Consider the following 23394-nt stretch of genomic DNA (forward strand, 5'->3'; position numbering starts at 1 on the left):
TAATGTCATTATAATCTACCCAGCAACCAATGTAAGCCAATGTATGCAAATTGTATAAGCGCTCTGTGAAGATTTCTCTCAGTTATGGTCGCCCTGACATTCATTGGTTGATCAAAGGTATTGTGAATCAATAAATTAGTCAATATATCGAACCTGTGTTGGCTCTTGTCTGTGTGCAAAGATGCTGACAACCACACTAATATTGTGATACATTTAGATATTGGCACATGTAAAAACCCCTTGGATTACCATATGGTGTAAGGGGTTTGAAGGCGCTAGATAGAGGACCTGCCCCCTTAGATAGTATGTTGCAAAGTGACCTGGTTACACCCCGCTCCTGGAATGTATGCTGGATGGGTCATCTAGTCTAGGTTGACTCAGCAGAAGCTTAACTCCAGCACTTTCCTACCCAGAGACAGGGAGTGAGTGGGAGATGACAAATAGGAGAGCAGGAGGATTCCACCCTAAGGCTGAGTCCCCAGTCTTCACTGTGGCACGCGCGCCCGGCGGGGGGGCAACCGCGTGCACAGCGCTGCAACGCTGCGGTCTGAGGGGAGTGGGAAGGTTTGCAATGGAAGGGGGCGTGGCTGTGGGTTTGCAGGGGCGTGGCCATGACATCCCGCAGCTTGTTCGCCCTTATTGGCTGAACTGCCGGCGGGGGCGTGGCCACGCCTCCGTCGCGGATGTTCATTTCAAATTCCCCTGCCTCCCTGAAAACCTGTCGCGCACCGCTGGGGAAAGGTGCGCGACAAGGTAGGGACTGGGACCGGCCTGACTGGGGGGGCGGGGCTTGATAGCACAGCACACGCCGAGGCGTGCGCTGTAGAAGTGACTGGGGCTGCCCCCTCTGACATGTGGAGGAGAGACAGGAGACAGTGGAGAGGTCTCACCTATATATATATAGCAATGTAAATAAATAGCATCGGGTAGGCAGCATTTTCTTAGATAGATAAGTGCCCTTGTAGCTAGGCTCCCTAGACTATAATAGGGAAGAAGACAAGTACAGGCTCCCAAATGGGAGACCTGTGTCCCATAGGAGTTGCCCAATATGTAGCTCTGGGACTATTCTGATAGAGAAGCAGGCAGATACCTGAAGGCATACCACAAGGGAATAAGATGAGCCAGTATAATTAGACCATGATCTCTGTTACCCTATTCAGAAAACAGTAAAGTAATAGAGTGCAAAGAGTAAGTTGTCTCAGACACGCTTCCCAGTGTAACCCAAGCAGTGGCCCTGAAAGAATAAGTCATTATACAGTACCTGTCCTAAACTAAAGCTATTATAAATCTATTACTCATGGAACCTGCTGGAAGGATGTGCCTCATCAGGGATGGAATAATGCACCCGGAGAAGAAGTTGTAACATATGAATTACCAATAAAGCCTGTCCTGTTGATAATTACAAAGTTATTGGTGCCAATGCTTAACATCTGGCTTAGAAAATTATTATCCCCTCGTGCACAGGAAATGTGCTTGAGTAATGTCATTATAATCTGTTTAGCAACCAACGTATGCAATGTTGTATACGTGCTCTGTGAAGACTGCTCTCAGTTATAGTCTCCCTGACTTTCCTTGGTTGATCACAAGTCTTGTAAATCAATAAATGACTTAATATATCGAACCTGTGTTGGCCCTTTTTCCTCCGCAATATTACCAAGATTCGCCCTTTCCTCTCTTGCTCGACTGCAAAAACTCTGACACAGGCCCTCATTGTCTCCCGTCTCGACTACTGTAACTGCCTGCTACCTGGCCTTCCTGCCTCACCTGTCTTCCCTACAATCTATCCTAAACGCTGCTGCCAGAATCACTATTATTTCATAAATCTGTCTCTGTGTCTCCCCTGCTGAAATCACTGTCCTGGTACAGGATGTACTGTACATTGTTACTTGACTAAAGCCTGGGTGATTGTTAAACAGGTATTACCTGTTAAGGGTGGTGTCAATTAGAGCTCTAATGAAAGACACCTGAATCAATCCCTGAGTGCAGGAAGGTTTTCAACCACTCAGCACTGTGGGCCCCTGTTGGGAGATCTTCCATTTAACACTGCTGCTTTACACACTGCTACTTCCAAAAAAACAAAGTAGATGCAGACTCACCAAAAAAATGCAATTTATATGTGAGAGGGCAGGTGTGAGAGGGCAGGTGTGAGAGGGCAGTGTCCGCTCACTTTCTGGTGAATAATCACTACATTTGGGTTGTGTATGTATCTATTGGGGGTGGGTTGTGTATGTATGCATTTTGGGGGGGTTAGTGTATGCATGTATTTAAGGGGGGGGGGCACATCCCAAATGTGAGTCACCGATTGAGCCACCTGTGCTGAAGCTGGAATATTCTTAAGACCTGACGGCAGGATTGCCAGGTGTCCGGTTTTGAACCGGACAGGTCGGTAATTTTGCAGTGCGTCTGGTAAGAAAATTGAGGTAATACCGGACACATACGTGTCCGGTATTACCACTGTCTAAAACGCGAGGACGGCTGCAGCAAGCGCGAGTGCGGCGGCCGGCTGGAAGCGCTGGTGCTGAGGGGGCGGGCTGCGGATGGTGGCTGGGAGCAGTGAGGAGACTTGAGTGGAGGAGAGGAATGCAGTCAGAGGATGGCTGGGGCGGAACCCACACCCTGGTGCCAGAGACTGCTGCAGTTCAGGTTCCAGTGCTGTCTGCTAGGAGATAAGATAAGAAGAAATACAATTCGGGTTGAGGAGATGAAGATGCTGCTATTGGGGGGAATGAGATGATGAAAATTATGCTTTTGGGCGGGAATGAGGAGGAGGAGGAGGAGTGGGGGGATATGAGATGGAGGGAATGAGATGATGAGGGGGGAGGGGAAATTAGATGATATTTAACTTGTTTATTAATGACCTTGAGGTTGGCATCGAGAGCAAAGTCTCCATCTTTGCTGATCACACTAAATTGTGTAAGGTAATAGAATCAGAGCTGGGTGTCATTTCTCTCCAGAAGGACTTGGATAAACTGGAAACTTGGACAGGTAAATGACAGATGAGGTTTAATACAGATAAATGTAAGGTTATGCATTTGGGAAGCAAGAATAAACAAGCGATTTGCAAATTAAATGGGGATAAATTGGGGGAATACTTGATAGAGAAGGATTTAGGAGTGCTTGTAGACAGCAGGCTTAGCAATAGTGCCCAAAGTCATGCAGTAGCTGCAAAGGCAAAAATAATTTTTTACAAAATAGAATATGAAATAGTGCAAATTGGTGCATGCGTGGAGTGAAATTTAGAAATAAATTACATAACGGTCAGATTATTTATAACATACCTGCAGTCATTCATTCAACTATTTAAAGTTTACCAAAAATAAAGAAAAATACAAATGAAAATGTAGGTGTCTGCTAACAAAAACCTAGAGAATCTATGTCTAATGTTCTTGTTTTAGTGCAACAGTATATTTGGAAGTCTTCCTGAAGCATTAGGCTGAGTCCATAGTAACTTCAGCAGTGCGGAGGCGCGCTGAGGCTGAGGGAAAGCGGGTGCTTTCCCTGGCCTTAGTTAGAGCGCTGTTTGGGGGCGGGCCAGTGACATCCCGGAGCTGGTTCGCCCTTATTGGGCGAACCGCTCACGTGACCGGCCCTGCTGGCGTAAACTAAAATTTGATTGTCGGCTACGCTTTTGCACACCTGAGGAAGCGTGCGCGAGCCCCTGCTAAAGCCGCTCACATTGTGGCTACAGGGGATCACTGCCAAGCATGAGCGCGGCACAGCGCAGGTTAGCGCCTAAGTGCTGACCATGCCCGCAGCCTTATACTTGCTACTGTCCTGTCTATTATACCACTCTGTCACCATCACCTTAAAAAAAAAATGCCAATTTGCTGCTTTAAGAATTATAGCATTGAAGCCAAGGCTCTCAGGAGCTGAAACACATTGATTTCAACTGATGCTTTCACAAGATCCCTGCCTGAATAGAGATACCGGCACCCCCACAGAGGTAAGTATCTCTGGAAGCTGGGGGTCCATGGAGCTGAAATTAACGGGGGGTCAGGACTGGAGACCCCCTGCTTCAATCCTATAGGGTCATACTTTTTTTTTTTTTAAGTGAATATTTGTCTGCTTTAACCCTTTACAATAACTGCAAAGTGTCTGTCTCACGGGCAGCACTTTAGTTAAAATGTTGCCACTATTTAGTGTAACAGGTTAAAAAAAAATTACATTATCCTGACAAGTAGCTGCAGTATTGCCAGGGTTCATTATATGATGATGTCTGAAAGCAGTTCACATTATGTAACTCCTGTCACTGAGCATTATGACTGTCATCGTAATCATGTGTATCTATATCACACTACAAGCTTATTCCTTCTTAGATTGGCAAATACAAAAACCCAACTACTTGTAATCGTTTAGGAAAATATGCTTATTTTCCCCATTAAAAAAAAAAGAATTCCAAAATGCATGGTGAAAAGTTTCCATCTCCTTAAATAGCATTCTCCAGCCAGACAAACAAAACGATTGCCTAACACATGAGAATGTACAGTACAGTAGCATCTGGCTGGTATTAAAAGTATTTGTCCTAGGTTTAAAGTAAAATGTGGCACTACAATTATTGCAGAACAGAAAATAGGATCATACCAATACAGACGAAAAAAAAGAACCATAGTAATACAGGTGCAAAAAATCCCCCCTAAATACAGTAAGGTTATTTTGCTGGCAGTTCAATATTAGTGAGAGAAAGTTAGATATAGTATAACCTTTATACAACAAATCTTCAAAAATGATGCACTAACACCTTTGGTGAAAAATCCAGTAGACCTATTGGCAAATAACGTGTTACTTTACTTGATGCCTTCACGTTACTTGCTGTACGGGAGCAGGATCTCCATACCTGCATAAGTCATTCCCGTTTGTACAAATGGCATTGTTGCTCAGTACCCTCAGTTGCGTTCCGAAATAACATGGCAGAGAACAGAGGCTGGTAAGGTAAACTAATACCAGAGTAGGGTTGCCAGACGTCCCATATATACAGGATTGTCCCTTATTTAATTTCCTCTCTCACAGAAAGGTCTGTCGGGATGCATAATTGTCCCGTATTTTAGTTTCATGATGCAGGGCGGGTGGGGGCGTCATGTATTATAAAACCTTAAATGTGACAACTGTATGCCAGAGATATTTTTAGGGGGTGATTGCCGACTTCGTAAATGTTTAAATAGTTTTATGTAAACATGATGTGAGCTGACTCCAGATGGGTTTGATTTCCTCTGGCTACTCTAACTTTTATCTGATGGCACTGTGATAAGAAATTGCTTACTAACCAAGGGACCCCTTTTGTCCTCTTACCTTTATTGGCTTTAAGATAAGGACAGGGTGGGCTAATGCTAATGAAAACACCTCATTTGCAAACACTGCACCAACAATATTCAACTTCTAAATCATTTAGAATTATATATGTAACGGGTGTTCCCTGTGAACACAGACGCTACTACTGCTGTATGTACCTGTAGGGCTTGCAGGAGCCTAAGCCTCCGCACTGAGAGCCTGGTGTATATATGTATATTCGCAATCTCGTGGTGCAACACCTCCACCTGAGGGATCCCGACAGAGCGGGAGGGGTCTCTCACAGGACACAACCCAATAACACACAGTTGATATATTGAAGCAAGAATAAACTTTACTGTACATATATATGTTATACTCTTTAAGTCCCAACAGTCGTTCACTCCCACTTGTGAGTGTATACCCCTTGCCCACCACCATGTACCCCCACACTGTGTCCACAGTATAACCCTTGTCCCGTGGTCAGCGCTGCCACTATGTGCGAGTACTCTGAAGTTGGTGCACGTGCGTAACAATACCTGCCCAGTGCAATGGCACTTGGGCGTTCAAAGGATCTTCGAAAAGGATCCGACGACATCCGGTTCCAGCAGCGTGGTGCTCGGTCAGGGCCGTCCACCTGAGTATAGTTCCGCTCTCTGTGCGGAGTAGGCCTGATCCAAAGCCTCTGGGTAGGAAGCGCAGCGTCCGCTGTGTCCCTGACTGTCACTGAATATTCTAATGGGGCAGGGTCCCTAACCTAGGGCCTGTCCCTGAAGCACCACAACCTTACTGTGTGGCTCATGGCCTAACTGGGACCTAGGGGGCTGCTGCCTAATGCAGTGGGTCACTGACCTCCGCACCCTCACCTCCTTCCTCTAGTCTCTCCTGGCGCCGACTGAGCAAACGTGCTCTCCTGCAGCCTAATCCCTCCCCTTCCTAGGAGGATCCTACCACCCTATTGGTTCCCTGGCATCAGGTGGTGTGACCCAAGGCTCATGAAGTCCCTGCTCAGAGCCTTCTCCTCATTGGTGGCATTTCGCGCGCTTGCACTGTGCATGCGCGATCTCCCTGAGGTCCTCCCATCGCGCAATTGTACTGCGCATGCGCAACAAACATGGCGGCGCCCTGTACCTGCCGAGCCGCCGGAGCCTCCGCGCCATCCTGACTGCAGCCCCCCCACCTTGCTCCTTCCTCACGCCCCAGCTGATGGGCGCGGGCCCGCACCCTCACGGCCTCGCGCGCCCCATCACCAGCCGCGCTACCCTACCGCCCGGAGGCGAGTGTGGGGAAGAGGGGGGAAAACACACGGGGAAATACACAATAAGGAGCCTGACTACATAGAAAAAGCAGCAGCTTCATATATAGCATGGTTGGAATTTTCTCAAAGCCATTTTGATTGTTACATTCTTTACGAAAGGTTGCTTCCTATGTGACCACATGGTAATGCCTTGAAAAATGGTAACTTAATATCAAGAAAACATGATCCACTGCACTCAGTATGTTATCTCATAACCGATAAATAGATAAAAACACAATGAACCAACTTTTCACCCCTCTACTGGGTCAGAACAGATCACAAATGCACCCCTTTTGTTGTGAAAAGTAACGTGCAATTCCTTTTTTTAAATGTATAATTATTACTTTAATATGTATCACCAGGCATAGTTATTGTCGTTGGAATATAAGAGACTTTATTTGGAGGCGCTCTCTCAATAGAAAATGTGCATATTGCATGGAAATGCAAAGCTAGAACAAAATCTCTACCTAAAAATGTATTTCTACACAGTCTGGACATGTGTGGAATGAATACAAGAAGATGTTTTTCTGAGAAATGCTTGACAAGTTGATGAGAACATCTTATTATCTGACCACTTCTTCAGTGTTTTCTTTGCTGTCGCTTCCTTTTCTCCACTCCCACTCAATGTTGGGAATCTAGAACTTCTTCTCTTTTCTCTTTACACTACTTCCACAGGCAAACTAATACAATAGTTAAAACCAAACAACTGTATCTACATTGATGACACCTACATATACCAGTCTTCTTCTGAACGCTCTCCCTTTCTCCACACTCATGTTAGTAATTGCCTTTCTGCTATTTCCTCCTGGATGTCCAATCGGCATCTCAAACTTAACATATCCAAAACTGAACTAACCATTTTCCCTTTTTTTAAATGTGACCCTAAACCAGACTTCTCGCTGACTATGTAATAACTCCACGTTCCTTCCTATACTAGACATGGGCAAACTTGTTAAAGTCCAATTCACTCAGCTTTTTGGGTGCAATCTGATCCGTGCACGGAAATCTGCCGTCGGATTCCATTTGTGCGGTTTCTGCAGAATCGGAGGACAAAATTGTTTGGAATTCGTTCCGTGGATTCTGCAGAATTCTAAAGTGAGCACATTTATTCTACAACGCCAACTACCTGCCTGTTTGGTGTTTGTGAGGCAAGGGAGACACCGTGATGGACTGAGCTGTGGTCGTGGGTAGGCACGCACTGGGCAGCAGGGAGAGAGGTTCTGTTTGTTTAATTTAATTACATTTTTAACTGAGTGGTGCTGGTGGCAGCCAGGACAGAAGGGTCTCTGCTTGTGCCTCTCATTTGAGACTTAGGATACATTTTTAATGTTGGCAATGAGGGCAGAGCAGCAAGGGTAGCAGTAAATCTACCTGTTGGTTTTCCTGGCACCAGCCGCAGGAGTAACCGTACAACTGTGGCTTCTACTACCAGTTGTGTGCCATAAAAGCTGGACAATCACAACTTAATGGGAAAGTGAATCGGAAAAATCTAAATTATAAAGAAAAGTAGTACGGAGGCCTTTTGAATGGAGAACGCTTTGTCTTTGTTTATCATGGAGCATAAACTATGTCATGTGGTATGAACATAGACTCTACAAATTGGACGCAGAATGATTGCAGAATCCTAGATGAAATCCAATGCGAAGCTGTTTGTTAGCAGATTCCTGGAGTTTATGACTCTATCCACTACAAACTCTTCCCTCCTGGCCCACACCCAATATCACATTACACTCAAAAGCCTTGCACTATCTAATGAATGTTGGTGGAGAACTCTGAAAACCAGCACACCAACCACTCCTCATTCTAATGGCAAACATCACAAATTTACAACTTGCAAACTACTCAAATGTCTATTTATATAGCAGCCCTTTTTGCCTGCCTAGGCGACGAACTGCCAAGAGTGGGGGGCACGGCCTAACATCCCGGCGATTGGCTGCTAATGCGGCCGCGAAGGGGCGTAGCCAATGGTGGGTAAAAGTTGTAGCCAGGAGAGAGTGCAGTCACTTTGCTCTTGGCCACAACGGTTTCCCACCCATCCCTCATGATTAGAAGGTTAGCACATAATTAGTCTTTGGGCATTTGTTTTGTAAACAAATCGGAGAAACGGTTACAGTGGACTATTACACAATATGGCTTGTGAATACTGTTAACATTTACATTTCTATTTTCAGGGTGAACCTGAGAATACTTTTACAACAAAGGACTAAAGTTCCTCAAGGAGGGGTCAGTTTGACCAGGTTGCTTCTATTCCTGTGGCAGTTGGGGGTAAGTGCTTGTCCTTGCCAGAAGGGGCTGATTAAGCCGGGGGTAAAGGCGAGGGGGCGGAGTCACCGGAAAGTAACTTCCGGGAGCCCTCTCACGATAACAGCCGGCTCAAGGGGGCACGGCGACAGTTGACGGGGCCGGCATGTGAAGGCCCGGCTGACCCTTCACTTAACCGATTAAGAGAGCATTCTGGGAGGGTCTAGCAGTTATGCTATTATTATATAATAAACAAAGCCATGGCCTTTTATACCTGCTGACCGAGTCGGTCGTTATTTGTATGTGTTTATGTAAGTAATGATAATAGAGGAATGGGGGGCTTCCTCACAGCCTCCCTGGTCATGTTACTCTCTCTTTAGTAGGTGATATTGAATGTAACCCAGGCCCTACCTTTTCAACTCTGTCCCATACCCCTGAGAATACCCACTTCAAATTCCAAAAAAGGTCCATCTGTCGCCCACATAAATATCCGCAGCCCAAACTAGATGAACTAAGGGCATGGTGCCTTATTCATAAACCTAATCATCATTCTCACAGAAACATGGCTAACTCCTAAAACCCTTGATGCAACCATCACCATTCAGGGATACTCCATTTCTAGGAAATACAGGTCAAAGAGAGGAGGAGGGGTGTTATATTTGTAGCGGTCATGTAAAATGGCTACAGTCATCTCTCCTGCTGACAGTAAGGCCTGGTAAGTTGTGGGCATGCCAGCAGTAATTATGGAGGTTTGCCCTCACACCCTGGTGGGGTGCCCTGTGTATGGATGGGAGTGGTCACATGCTCTGACTCCATGGTTAGTGATGTCAGAGGTGTGTCAGCTTCCAGAGTGTACATAAGGCACAGCACTGTGTCTAAGAGTTAGTTCTGCCAGAGTTCTATCTGCGTCCAGTTCTAGTAGTCTTGGGAGTTCTATTCAGTCATGAGTTAAGTGCAAGTTCTAGCAGATGGTTATGTTATAGTAACTGAAGAAGAGACTGTGTCCAGGGACCTGGCACAGGGCAGAGATCCCTGCGGGGATAGGGAATCCCTATTTTAGGAGAACTACACCTTTTAAAGGGAGGCACTGACTGAACATGAGTGGCTAGAAATCTACTGCGAGGGGCAGCTAGCCCACTCAGGCAATAAAGATGTTCTCAATCACAAACCCTCTCGTGTACATGTGTGGAGTGAATGTACAGAGAGGAGCACCACGAAGGAGTTCCTCAACAGGACCATCCCCATGCGGACGCAGGGACCCTGATGAGGTGGAGGCGCTGCACTGGAACTAGGTAGGACTCAGCACACTACCTCAGCTGCCTGTCTGGACGGGTCCTCCCCACACACCATCATGCGGGAGACTCAGGAGTCCTGTTGCCAACAGGTGCACCACCAGACACTACCACACTGAAATGGGGGCCGGTTAGACCACAGGGGTCAATGTGAGATTGGGTGGGTCAGGCCGGTTCAGAAACACCGTTACATATTATATTGCAGACACCTTACAATTTACGCTCCTAAATTGCCCCCCCCCCCCCCCCAAGCTCACACTCATTTGAAATCCTAGTTGGAAAAATCTGCCTCCACTTTTCTAAGCACTTCTTGATTGCTGGCATCTACCACCCCCTAAACCCATACTAGAATCCCTGACTGATTGTAACAATGCTCGTCTCAAGCAGGAAACGGACCCGCAGGGCTGAGGTAGGAAGGTTAAAGAACCAACCTGAGCTGAGGGACAGAGTCCTGATAGTGTAGTGAGTTGTAAGCTGAAGGTCAGGGCTGGCAGCAGAGTAGCGTAGTCGGTGTGGATGCAGAGGTTGAGCCATGTGAGCCGGGTCTGGTAACGTGAAGACAAAAGGAAAGTGCATGGCATGTACTCAGCATGGACTGAAACTTTGCTCGCCAACTTCCTGCTAAGGCCAAGTCCCTGCTGGCTACTTCAGCGCCCGCTATGGTGGATGCTGCATGGACAAGAGCCGTCCTCAATGGGGCCGGGCCCGCTGCGAGGCGGGCTGCCGAGCAGAGAAACTCCTGCTTTCAAGAGAATTGAGATCAGGACTCGTGACGGAGCACTAGGCCACGTCCCCCGGAGGTTCAGCCAATGAGGGCGAACCTGCTGGGTGACATCACGGCGGCGCCCCCTTCACTCATCCCCTGTCTTTCCCCCTGTAGCTCTCTACAGACCGGGGAATTCGGCTGCACACGCCACCAGTCCCGCAGGTGCGCGTGCAGCACAGGCACTGGGGCCGTAGCCTAACAGTGCTGTCCTTTTAAAGGAAGTTGCCAGGAGCAAAAATCGACGATCCAGCCTCATAAGGCGAGCAAGAGCAAAATCCTGAACCAGAATATGAAAACCCAGAAAGGATTTTGCCAAACCTCATACTGATGTCGCCCAGTTTCTCGGCTCAATTTCCTCTCTGAATGAGAATAGTGAGCTGCTAGTTTTTGGGGATTTCAGCTACAATTGGCTCGACCCTAAAAACAAGAAAAGCCAGATACAACTCAAGTCACTTAATCTAACGCAACTCATTTACCAACCCACACGGACAAACCTGAAATCTCACAACCATTCCTTGCTAGACTGGATTCTCTCCTCTAGTCCAATCCTCTGGCATCCTGCCAGAAATATTCAGTCACCATGTAATAGTGTACTGTGTAAGGAAAATCAGATAACCCCAATCAAACCCTAAAATGTTCTCCTCAATAGAACATCTAGAAACTTTAACCCTCAACAGTTTCTGGCTTATATTAAAAGCTGCCCTTGGTAAAGAATCGACTTAATTCACGACCCCGATTCCGCACTCTACTATTTCCAACCAGAGTTCTTAAAACGGAGATACCCATGCTCCACTACGCAGAATAAGAGTACGGGGAGCCACATTCCGTGCATAACAACCGACTTTATATCTATGGGATGGGTTGTGGAAAAGCTAAAAAGTAACTGGCACTACCAAGGATTTTAATAACTACAGATGCCTGCGTAATATGTGCACAAGGCAAACAAGGCATGCAAAAGCACAATATTACCCTGAAAATCTCCACCAGAATACAGTACATCAAATCCAGCTAACTTCTGGAAAGTCATCAACCATGCATTCCAGCCTTCTAGCCATCAACAACCATGTAATATCATTAAGAAGGATATTACTCTGGCAATTCCCACTGACATTGCAAATGCATTCAATTAATACTTTGCGGGGTGTGCTACCAACTTATTAGTGAAGCGTAACCCGAACAACGTACATAAACCTAATTCTGCAAGTGCCCCTACAGCCCCACTCTCTGCCCACAATTTTCAAATCTTCCCAGTATCCAAAGAGATTACACAAGCACCCCTCAAATTAAAACTAAGCAGCCGATGTGGACCTGCTTTACCGCAATCTAAGTTCCTACAACTTGGTGCCCCAGCCATTGCCAAACCGCTTGCTTCCCTAATCAACTATTTTGTCTTCAGGCCATATCCCTAAGACCTTAAAGAACTGCTAGAGTTGTCCCAGTCTTCAAAAGTGGGGACAGAAATACTGTCTCAAAACTACAGGCAAATCTCTCTTCTCCCAATACTATACAAAGTCATGGAAAAATGTGTTCACTCCTGTGACAGTAGGGGTAGCCAGTCTTCATAATAAAGGTCAAGCCTGACTGCTTACCCCTGAAAACCGAGGGTCCCTGGTAGCTTAGAAGCACCATAAGCCGGGGACAGTGTGTATGTGACAACAAGAAAGAACAGGTTCCAAAAGCCAGAACTTGCAGAAACTCCAAAGCGGGGCACTCAGGGTTGGTGAAAAATATTACAAAATGTATTATATGTACCATTGGTCGAAAAAAGACAAAACAATGCTAAAATAAATTTAAAAACATGTAAACACTATTCCAGATCATATAAATATAGTCAGAAATGGTTGCAGCCGGCTGGGAGGCTGTCAATTTGTCACACAGCACAAAACGGTAGTCAGAGATTCGAATACTAAATACGTCAGTAGATTAATGATCACATTAATCACAGAAATCCAGGCGGGGTACAGAACCTCACCCAAATAAAGGGATTGCTATCCAGCTGGTAAGTGATCCGCCAGATAATGTTAAGCTTTCAAACACTGGTGGAATAGAAGCAGTGGAGTCATGAATAAACTGGAGTAATTACTGCATGAAAAGCTGACATGGTAAAGATGCTGTGGCAATTTGTTAACCTGCCTCATAACATAGTATCAGATGAAGAGTACAGCATGTAGCAAAAAGCCTAAGACACTACTGTAAAAAAAAAAAGTCCCGTATAGTGCAACCTGACACAATAAATATCAGGCTAAATGGCTATGTGTCCCGCTCTGTTTGAGCCTTTTTATAAAACACCCCATATGAGTAAGGTATAAACAGGTTGATTGATAGAAATAGCTGTAATCCAGCTATTATTATAGCTTTGGCTCTGCCCAATTTATTCAAAGCGTATCCATAATGCCGCACCCGCAAAGGCATCCGTATAGCAGGGGTTAAAGGGGAGTTCCCCAGGTAACTTTTATGGCTTAGAATATAGCATGAAAAAAATCGACAGTTGATATACTCAAACAAACGGATCCATGTAGCTGGCACACATTCTTAGGGGGATATCTGCATAGAGATTGGGGATCAAAGAGAAGGGAAGTCAAGAGGTGTTGAACATTTTGGTGAGCAGGGAAAGGCAGAGTAAGGGGTCTGGAGAACAAGGGCTCCCCACAGGGGAGATACTTGGTCTGACAGACATGGTGGAGCCTTCCCAGCAGGAGGCAATGGGCTGGCTGGGGAAAGCCGCTGCTCGTACGCACGATTCCATTGGTCAATTCATATTTCCCGCTCGCTTGGCTTTTCTTGCCGGCCCGATACCCCCACCTCCTCTGACGTACGCAGCCAGACGAGCCCCCATTCTAATTGGCTGGCTAAGTTACGATCCGGTCTCCGATTGGTCACCAGCCACTTCTCCATGTTATGAAATACGTGAAGAAGGTGGGTGGTGCTCAGGGATAAGCGCACAGCACTAGAGAGACAGGTCTTGAGAATAAAAAATATATTTATTGTACAGTAGCTGCATATAAAAAAAATGGAGGGTATAACCACTCCTACGCATTTCATGCAAAGCACTTTATCAAGGAGTCTTGGAAAGTCCAAGGGACTCCTTGATAAAGTGCTTTGCATGAAACGCGTAGGAGTGGTTATACCCTCCGTTTTTTATATGCAGCTACAATAAATATATTTTTTATTCTCAAGACCTGTCTCTAATGCTGGGCGCTTATCCCTTTCTTTTTTGGACTTCTCCATGTTAGACATAGAACACCAAGGTCTATGTAAGGGGACTGGCTGATCAGAGAACCAAACGATATTGAGGCTTGGATCGGTGAGGCGCTGGTGGACTTTTCAAAGTTGCTCTATTGCAAATAGCAGAGCAACCGGCTTCATTTTTAGCCGGAGAAGCCTGCGTAATACAAGTTTTAAAGTTGCGGCCAAGTTCTGAGGGAAGAACAAAGCGGGGAAAACTCTGCAGCTCTCCCGAAAAAAAAAAAAAAAAAAAAAGGAGTACCGTGTGTTCCTGGACATCAGTCGGACAGGGTAAGCCTTCCTGAAGCGGGCACCCTGCACATATTTGAGGCTAGATATTCACCGCTGAGCCCCAGTTAAGTGTGTTTTATCTGTATTTTGTGTATCATTTGTACGTCTGCAAGTCTCACCCGAATAATCCTTATTTTATTCCATTACCTTGTTCTGCCTAGTGAATTGATCCCAAATGGTAAAAAAAAAAAAAAAAAGTGTTAAAAAAGTGCTGGTCTCCCGTGACAACTCCCAATTAAGCGATTACTATACCAAGACAAATTTCCCTAGCTAATTCCAATCTGGCTTTTGCCTCAAACACTCCATGGTTACTACCCTCCTAAATGGTGCAATATTCCTAGATTTTGCAAAGGCTTTTGATACTGTTGATCATGGTATCTTGCTAAACAAACTCCAGTGCTCTGGAATAGGGAAACATTCTTCAAACTGGTTTCATTCCTACCCATCAGGTAGATCCCAACATGTGTCTCTCGGGCACTAACTCCAACCCCCTGGATATCACCTGCGGTGTCCCGCAAGGCTCTGTTCTGGAGCCCCTACTCTTCTCAGTGTTTACTAATGATCTTCTTACAGCTTGTAAGAGAGCTTCAATACACATATATGCGAATGACACAATCTTATATGCACACAGCCCTAAACTCTCCGACCTTTGACACTTCAATTTGACATTTTGAGCCTTGAAAATTGGATTTCCCAAAACAAACTGTTTTTAAACACTAACATTTTGGGACCAAGGCTACATTTCTAAATATTACTATGAATGAGCTCCAGATCAGAAACAAATCTAATTCTATCCTAGCCCCTGTTACTAGTTTCAAATATTTGGGCATATGGTTTGAATCCCATTTAACATTTGGGGTACACATTGATACCCTGACATCCAAAACCTATGCCAAACTAGGTGTACTATATAGGAACAAATTCTCCCTACGTCTGGTAGTCAGAAAGCGCATCGCACAGCAGATGCCAACTATAGACTATGGCCCCATAGTCTATGGCACGGCAACCCACACTCACCTTGACAGCCTCTACAACTCACTATGTCGCTTTGTCCTCCAATGCAACCACAACACACATTACTGGAAAATGCTCAAATAACTAGATTGGTCATCACTTGAGTTTAGGTGCAAAGTTAATCTTTCCTGCCTTGCCTTCAAATACTTTCTGGGCAAGCTACCCGCCTATCTGAACAAGCTCTTCACCCCTACCACATGCAGCACTTATCATCTGAGATCCGACTCCAAAAGACGTTTCATGGTCCAAAGGTTCAATAAAGTATCCGGTCGCTCCTCCTCTTACCATGCACCTCACAACTGGGACAGTCTACAGGAGAGACTCAATGCCGCCAGCAGTCTCTTTCAAAACTAAAGTGGCCTGACATTTTAATCTGGTCTGTAACTGTTACATACACCTACAGTATAATATATATTATCTCTTACTGTGCATGCAATGTCTTGTATATAATGTATAATCTTGTTCACTTAATAAATTGTTACAAATACATAATTACATTATTTGTCATCATAACTCTATGCCCAGGACATACTTGAAAACGAGAGGTAACTCTCAATGTACGTATTACTTCCTGGTAAAACATTTTATAAATAAATTATGCCATTTGAAGATCGCACATTTGTGAGTGCAATTTTTTTTTAGACCTGCACGGAGCATGAAGCATGGAGCATCTCTAAGAACAGCGCATCTCAGTGCGCGGCACCTAGCCATTATTACCACCAAGATAGCATTTAATAACAACAAATAATGAAAAGAAAATATAAACAATAATATTTTATTGATTAATAAAATATAAAAACATCCTTATTCCATACCATAAATCAGGAGTGTGCAAACTGGGGGGCAGGCCCGAGATTCTCTACAGAGGGTGCGGTGCGGCTGCTTCAGAGGCCCCACGCGCTTCCCAAAGGCATTTAAATTAAATGCACGGGGAGCGGTGAAAGCCTCTGTAACTTCACTTATCTTGGCTCAGATGGCTTCTGGTGACGCGTCATGAAATGATGCCGCATTGCCATGGTAACGTGACATCGTGATGTCAGACCGCCAGAGCCAAGGTAAGGAGAGGGTGGTGGGGCACAGGTGAAAAAGATTGCGCACCCATGCCATAAATAATCCACTAAAGCCAAACCATGTCCGGAAAAGAATATATCTAAAAAGCCACTTCAAACACGGATAAACATTTTATAGACTATATTAACCCCATAAGGACATTTCATAGCATTGCATTGTCTGCCTCATTGTGTTGCGACTCGTCAATCACTGCAGTCAGCGCACCAGATGCAGCTTTGAAGTTGCAGGTGTGATTGACTGAAGGGGTTAATGGCCTTTACGGGTTAACTGCGTTGACTCACGCAGAGTAACTCCCCTCTCCCCTCACGTGGTGTAGAATGACCTGGCAGAAAAGAGGCCATGCCCACTGAGTAACACTTGGAGGAGCCTCATTGTTAAAAATGTAAATATGTTCCTGTGCATAGATATGTATATTAGGATTTATCGGTCGCGGTTTGTTGCTTTATAGTTAGGGAAAGTGCCCTACCCAGATAGCGCCCATAGCAATGACCAAGATGAACTAATTTATTCAGATACAAGGAAGCCTGTGCTTTAGGGCAGTCGGATGGACCCAATTGGAGGGTCCGTGGCCAACTCAGACCCAGTCTGCACTGAGGCGGCAATCAGTGTACAGTACCGGGATATTGATCACAAGTAAATAGAACATTGGCCAATGCCCACTAGGGGCTCACTAGTAACGGGACACATCAAATGCTATACAGAAGAGGGACAATTCTGCTAAACCAAAGAGAAATAAGCCTCAGTACTGCACCTCCCTAGAGAATTAAGATGAGGCTACCTAGGGAAGAAGCAACTAGTACAAACACTAAATAAATCAGAACTGTGAATAGGGTGAAGTGTATCTAACTGTGAAGGGCATTATCAAGAGTTCTTAATAAAGCTCCTGTTTGTACTATAAAAGTTCCTGGTGCCCATCTTTATTACATCAGCATATCTACGCTCAGCCTGCACGGATCCAGAACCCTGACAAGGTATGAGAGATTGAGCAAAGCTATGTATAGTCAACTGATGTAAACTCCTTAAGAGCCGGACAAGTAGGGCTACAATTACGACAACTACGGTTGGAAATCGGTGAAAAATAAATGACAATTTTGGGGGGATATATTGGGGTTTATTTTGGTGGAGACCACACCTTAGAAGAATAAGTAAAGGAAGGGCCCCTATTATAGCTCTCTAAGTTAAAGTGTGCATGGTGTATTTATTAAAATGTAACCTTTAATAGTATCAATAATGTTAAAATACATTTGTGAAAACTCAACTAACAATAAGAGACACATAAAAGATAGTCCATATGAGAGTGCTGTTACACAATTGAGCTCAGTGGACAAAAGCCTATGGTATAGCTTGGTAGAGGCAATTGTACCCATATGGTTCACTATATGGCAGAATTGGTTAGATTTGTTGGTCAGCCTGAGGCTGCCTATAAGTGATTAGAAGAAATACATATTCCCGGTCTAATGAGTATAATGCCCAGAGCTCGGTGTATAAGCTTTGCCGTGTAATGTTGAGCATATGAGGCCAGCAGATTATCACTATAGAGATAACCAAATCGCACTCGTACTACGTACGTATATAAAAACTCTTAATATAAGAGTGACAATAAAAATATATAGGTATACAGCTTTCCCGAACTGGTCAAATGTTAGGATATGTATTCCGAAGTCCGCCACATTTAACTCTTGTCAAGCGGAGGTACTAGGTAGTTAGTTGGTTAAATAATGGAGTACACACTATGTAGATACGTGCGTTCTGTTAACCGTGTGCGTATGATAGCAGTATTACCAATACTAGAAATATATACAGATGATAAAAGTATGTCGCACCAAAAGGGGGTGAAGTGTATATCGTTCACACACAACTAGTCAAGCTGCTTCAGCTTTGGGTTAGCGTGCAGAAAAATGCACAAACTTGCTAGTAAGCAGGAGTCAAAACTACTATCGAGTCTGTTAACCCGCGGAACATACAATATATCGGTTCAACGTTGTATGTTTAGTTATAACATAGCTGGCAGCTCTCATGTCCCTATTAGAGTACGTTTTATACCTAAGGCCTCGGTCCCGCTGCGCTCGTTGGCGCGGGCGGCCATGTCGCGAGTTCCCCACCAGCAGGGGAATCCTCGCGAGCCGGTCCCGGTCCCCCCTGGCGGCACAGAGCACTACACGCTGTGGCGCGTCAGCCGCTAGGGGACACAAGAAAATTAGGCTAAGGCCCCGCTCCCTCAGTCAGCGCGCCCGCACTGCAGACAGGCGGCGCGCTGACAGGCACAGACCGCGATATGCGGTCTGTAGGGAGCCGGGAGTGGGAGGGGTGGGGTCATGGTTTGAGCGGAGGGACCAGCTACACCCCCCTCCCTCCACGGGCTCGGTCTCCTGGGCTGCAGGAGGGAGCTGCTGCGGGCTGCTGGAACACACAAATGCCCTCCTCACACACGCTGATACACACACACAGACACACACACACACACACACACCACCCCCTATCTTGTGTAGGAAGCTGTCTGACAGCTCCCACTCTCGCCGCTGATAGGCTCATCAGCGCACCACGTGACGCGTCACCGCTCGGGATCACAATTTTCTTGCATCCCCTGGCGGCTGACGCATCACAGCGCGTAGTGAGCCGTGCAGCGAGGGGGGTTTGAGACCGGCTCAGAAGGATTCCTATGCTGGTGGGGAACGCTCACGCGGCCGCCCGCGCCGCCGGGCGCAGCGGGTCCCAGCCCTTACTGCCTTGCTATGCTTTAAGCATGCATAATGCTGCCAGTTTGTGAATAAGCCTCTTACATTATCTCCACCTAGTTTTGCTGCGTCTGCTTGTGGGCAGATGCACGAAATTGCTGATAAACAGGACGCAGAACTACCGCCGGGTCTGATGAACCGCAGTGTACACAATGTCCCGAATATAGCAATTCAATGTTGTATACTTAGTAATAACAGAACTAGCAGCTCTCATGTCCCTATTAGAGCATGTTTAATATTGAACTTCCTTGCCATGCTTAGGGTAAGCATGCATAATGCTGCCAGTTTGTGAATCAGCCTCTTAGCTCCCCTTAGCTTCCGGGTTGCGTGGTGGGCGTAGCATAATGGCGTCACACACCAATGTACGTTTCGTGTTCAATTACGCTTTTTCAAGGTGCCTTGCACCTTGAAGAAGCATCATTGGACGCAAAACATACGTTGGTGTGTGACGCCATTATGCTACTCCCACCACGCAACCCGGAAGCTAGGGGAAGCCAAGAGGCTGATTATACATAAGGACCTGCATACTGGTCATGCCGTGATGTGGCTGCAGGCTTATAATGCTTTGGCCAAAGGGTTAAACAAAATTACCCTTACTCATGAAAATACTAACATTGAAGTATTATTTTGGCACATTGAATATAGCTTTGGGTATGTGTCTTTTGCTGTGCTCTATTATTAACATAAAATACAATATATCCAAAGCAATGTATTTTTTTAGCCTAATAAAATGATTTATTTTTTATGTACTAGAGATACAAAATTCAGGTGAAACCGTTAAATGAATAAAATGTTTGAATAGTATTTTTTTCGGGTTAGACAGAAAATGGACTGTACCCATATGGTAAAACTGCAAGATAATGAGTAATAATAATATACAAGTTGCTCCAGGCTTTCAGACATACAGTATCAGATGGGGCTTGGTGCAGTAACTATTTCTACTGTTCCAATACAAGATACCACAATTCTGGAAAAACTGCACTGTTGGTAAGTGATCGCAAATCATTATTCTACGCTGCTGCTTTACCATTGCTTCAGAATGACTGAAGAATATCTTTGCAAACCTAATTATCAAACAATAAAAGCCTTCAACAGACTACGATGTTGAATTAAAGATATTTTAAAGAGCAGGTTATCAGTGGTTGCTAATTACTATTTATCAAAGCATGTTGGCTGTGAAAATAGGTCAAACTAATGTCACCAAAACATTTCATTAAATAAAAGGAAGTGTCTATTTACCCAACAGCTCTATAACCTCCTGACCTGTATTTTGCCAGCAATGATTGTCTCCCAGGTTAATGAGGAACAGGGCAGTGCGGTTTAGGCTGCATGTTAGGGGTTGGGCAGGGGTTAGGCTGACCAAGTCTCTGTTTATCCTCCTGTTGTTTAAATAATGCTTAACCAGAGCTTTATACACCTTACTCTCCAGGTATATAGTCTCTACCAAAATAAAAGAACTGATTTTATTCCTGATTGTTGCCGTGGTTCTGGAAGACTTTAATATAGAACTGCAAAAAGCTGCACTACTTTTTTTTTAAACCAGTTTTGCAATATGGGAGACTTTTATAACTTGCCCCAATAAGCATTGTCCCTTGTCCAAAACAATTGTGCCCCTGTGCATTCAAGCAGAGTACGACTACTTTTAAATGGCACTTTGCAGGTTAAAATAAAAAATGCTGCAAGGATGAGGAATAACACTTATTTACAAATTTAAACATGAACCTAATATTTTATATTAAAAGTTTCTTCTACTCTGTCTCATAGCCAAAACATACAGTAGAAAACACTTTTACAACCCAGGATGCAAAATTCTTTGGACAGACCTACAGCATAATATGACTATATGTCATGCAGAAAACTCGAGTTGAACTTTTCTAAAGCCACGATGGTGAAAAGAATACATGCAGGGTCACTAAGCAGTGATGTAAACTTACCTACAAGGAGCCCCAGGAGAAAGAATACAGCCAGTGACAGGGACAACACCAAACAAGTCCGCTTCATACCCTTTTTCCTGGCCATGTTTGCGCTTCTGCAAATGTAGTGTCCTTGCTTGAAACACAAATCCATGTAACTATTTGGTAAAGGAAGTGCTGCTTAAACTTTTCTTTCAGGCTAAAAGAATTGACTCATCACGCCATCTACTGGCATCACTTGTTTTTAGTTCTTTTGTATTGGCTCCATTAGGGCTCTTGTCTTATCTAGTTCTCCAAAGGAAACTTAACAGAAAACATACAAGGGCCACAAGCTTATTGCAATTTCATTTTAGATACATTTATAGACTTAGCAGGTATTACATTTCATCATTTTGCAAGCATCTATAACATCGGTACCATATTTACGTACATTACCGTAACTTTTACAAGTGAGGTTCAATGTGTGAAAAACTGCACTTAACTGCCCAAGGAAATAGTATGAAATCAGCAGGAGCAGAGCCCAAAGGCCCTTTGCTGGCTACATTTGGGCCATGGGCTGCCAGTTGATGAGCCCTGTTCTGCATGTTCCCTGTGGGAGAAATACCAAAGGACTAAAGATGTATATTACCAGACAGACTGTGTACTAGCCCAGGGGTCTGCAACCCGCAGCTCACGAGCCAGATGCTGCTCTTGAGTAAATGGGGGTCTTACTCTGCAGCCAATCCCTCTCTCCCCTGCCCGTTTACCTTGTCGGCGTAGAGTGACAGAAGTTGGGCCCAAATTTTGCATCTGCCCAAGTGGTCACTTGACCAACACGGGGCCAGAGAAGAACTAACCGGCACCCCAAATTCTTGAATTGAGAGTGTGTGTGTGGGGGAGAGAAATTAGTGTGGATGGGCGGGAGGGGGGAGAAGAAGTGAGAGTGGGGGGAGGGGGGAGAAAAGAGAGGGGAGGGAGGGGAGGAGTGAGAGAGGATAGTGTCCGCCTGTGTACAGTAAATGTATACAGTTTTGGGGGTATAGTCATATTCATGAATGTGTTGCGATTCTCGAAATATTTTGGTCAAAGAAACCACCCCCCCACCCCAAAAAAAAAGGCTCCCCTTCCTTGATAGGTTGTCGATCCCTACACTAGTAACTGGAAGGTCCGCCAACAGCTTTACCTTAGTCCAGGGCTGCGGAGCTAGGGGACAGGAGATGTTGACAGGTTGTTTAGCGGGGATGGAGGAGGGTGCTGACAAGTGCTTAGGAGGTGGGTGTTGACAGGATGATTTGCACGGGGAGAGGTTCAGTAGATGTTATGTACCTGTAAGTCTGTCTGAAGAGAAGCCCTGCATAGCCCTCCGCCGCTGCCGCCAAACTCCTGTTTGCGGGCCTGGGCAGTGGTCAAAATATGATGGTACCAGGGGGCACAGCTACTTGATTTGCAAACCAGGGTGCCACGATTTATTGACAGGCATACAGTTCCACGGTTCTCTCGGGTTTTTTTTTTTAAAGAAAGGGTGTTTGTTGTAGAAAGCCTTCTCCCCTTTTTGCTAGTGTAAATATATACATCTTTCTAAAATAGGGTTCAAAGCAATTTGTCCCTAAACTACTTTGACCATTGGAATGAGTCTGGCCTGTATTCCTCAACTACACAACATTTTATTTTTAAGCACAAAACAATAATCCTGCAAATAGAGATGTGATAATTTGTTGTTTTTGAAATTCACAATCACGTGAACTGGTCTCTCTCTGTTTTTTTGTTGTTTTTTTTTTACAAAATTCAAACTTTGCAAATAAAATCGTCCAAGCGTAAAACAAACAGTGCAAATGACCCCCTTATACTGCCCTTTATTTCAAAATGTTGCTAAAGTAGCAAAATGGCCGAAATGTTTAGCTACTGTACATTACATTTGTCAAAAAGGCTACATTTAAGAAACTTTGTGAATCAAGTTTAAAGACAAATCTCAGAATGTCCTAATGATACATCTTGTGCATGCAATCGCTAAAGCGTACTTGTTCAAGCGTATAGATTTGTGTTATTGCTCTTTGATATATCCTACTCTTTAAAAAATGTTTATATATATCCCTGACAATGTTTTAAAACATTTTAATCTGAAGTTTAGAGTCGATTTTACTACCCTTATCCCCATATTCCCCTCCCCCTTTTTAGTTGGTTAATTTGATATGCAGGAGGATTGAACAAATCAGATTAACTTATCTTTAGTGAGTTGGAGTAAACAAGGGTAACAATCCCTCCCATAGTCTCTGAAGAGTCCCCATTGTAATAGAAAACAATATAGAAA

The 23394-nt window shown here is 44.8% G+C and overlaps 1 protein-coding gene across 4 annotated transcripts in view; it reads right to left on the minus strand.

The window, feature by feature from the left end:
* NAALAD2 (N-acetylated alpha-linked acidic dipeptidase 2) overlaps positions 1–23394 on the minus strand; it is a 204324-nt gene that overhangs the window by 163402 nt on the left and 17528 nt on the right. For 2 of the 4 annotated variants that reach the window (XM_075592544.1, XM_075592542.1), the window contains exon 2: positions 21129–21243. In XM_075592544.1, coding sequence (XP_075448659.1) covers positions 21129–21213 — 85 coding nt within the window. In that variant the 5' untranslated portion in view covers positions 21214–21243. Of the gene's footprint in view, positions 1–21128; positions 21244–21853; positions 21877–23394 lie in introns of those variants that run through there. The other 2 variants (XM_075592543.1, XM_075592545.1) reach the window with 2 other exon arrangements.

This window comes from Ascaphus truei, chromosome 3, assembly GCF_040206685.1.
Source record: "Ascaphus truei isolate aAscTru1 chromosome 3, aAscTru1.hap1, whole genome shotgun sequence".
Classification (NCBI taxonomy): Eukaryota; Metazoa; Chordata; class Amphibia; order Anura; family Ascaphidae; genus Ascaphus; species Ascaphus truei.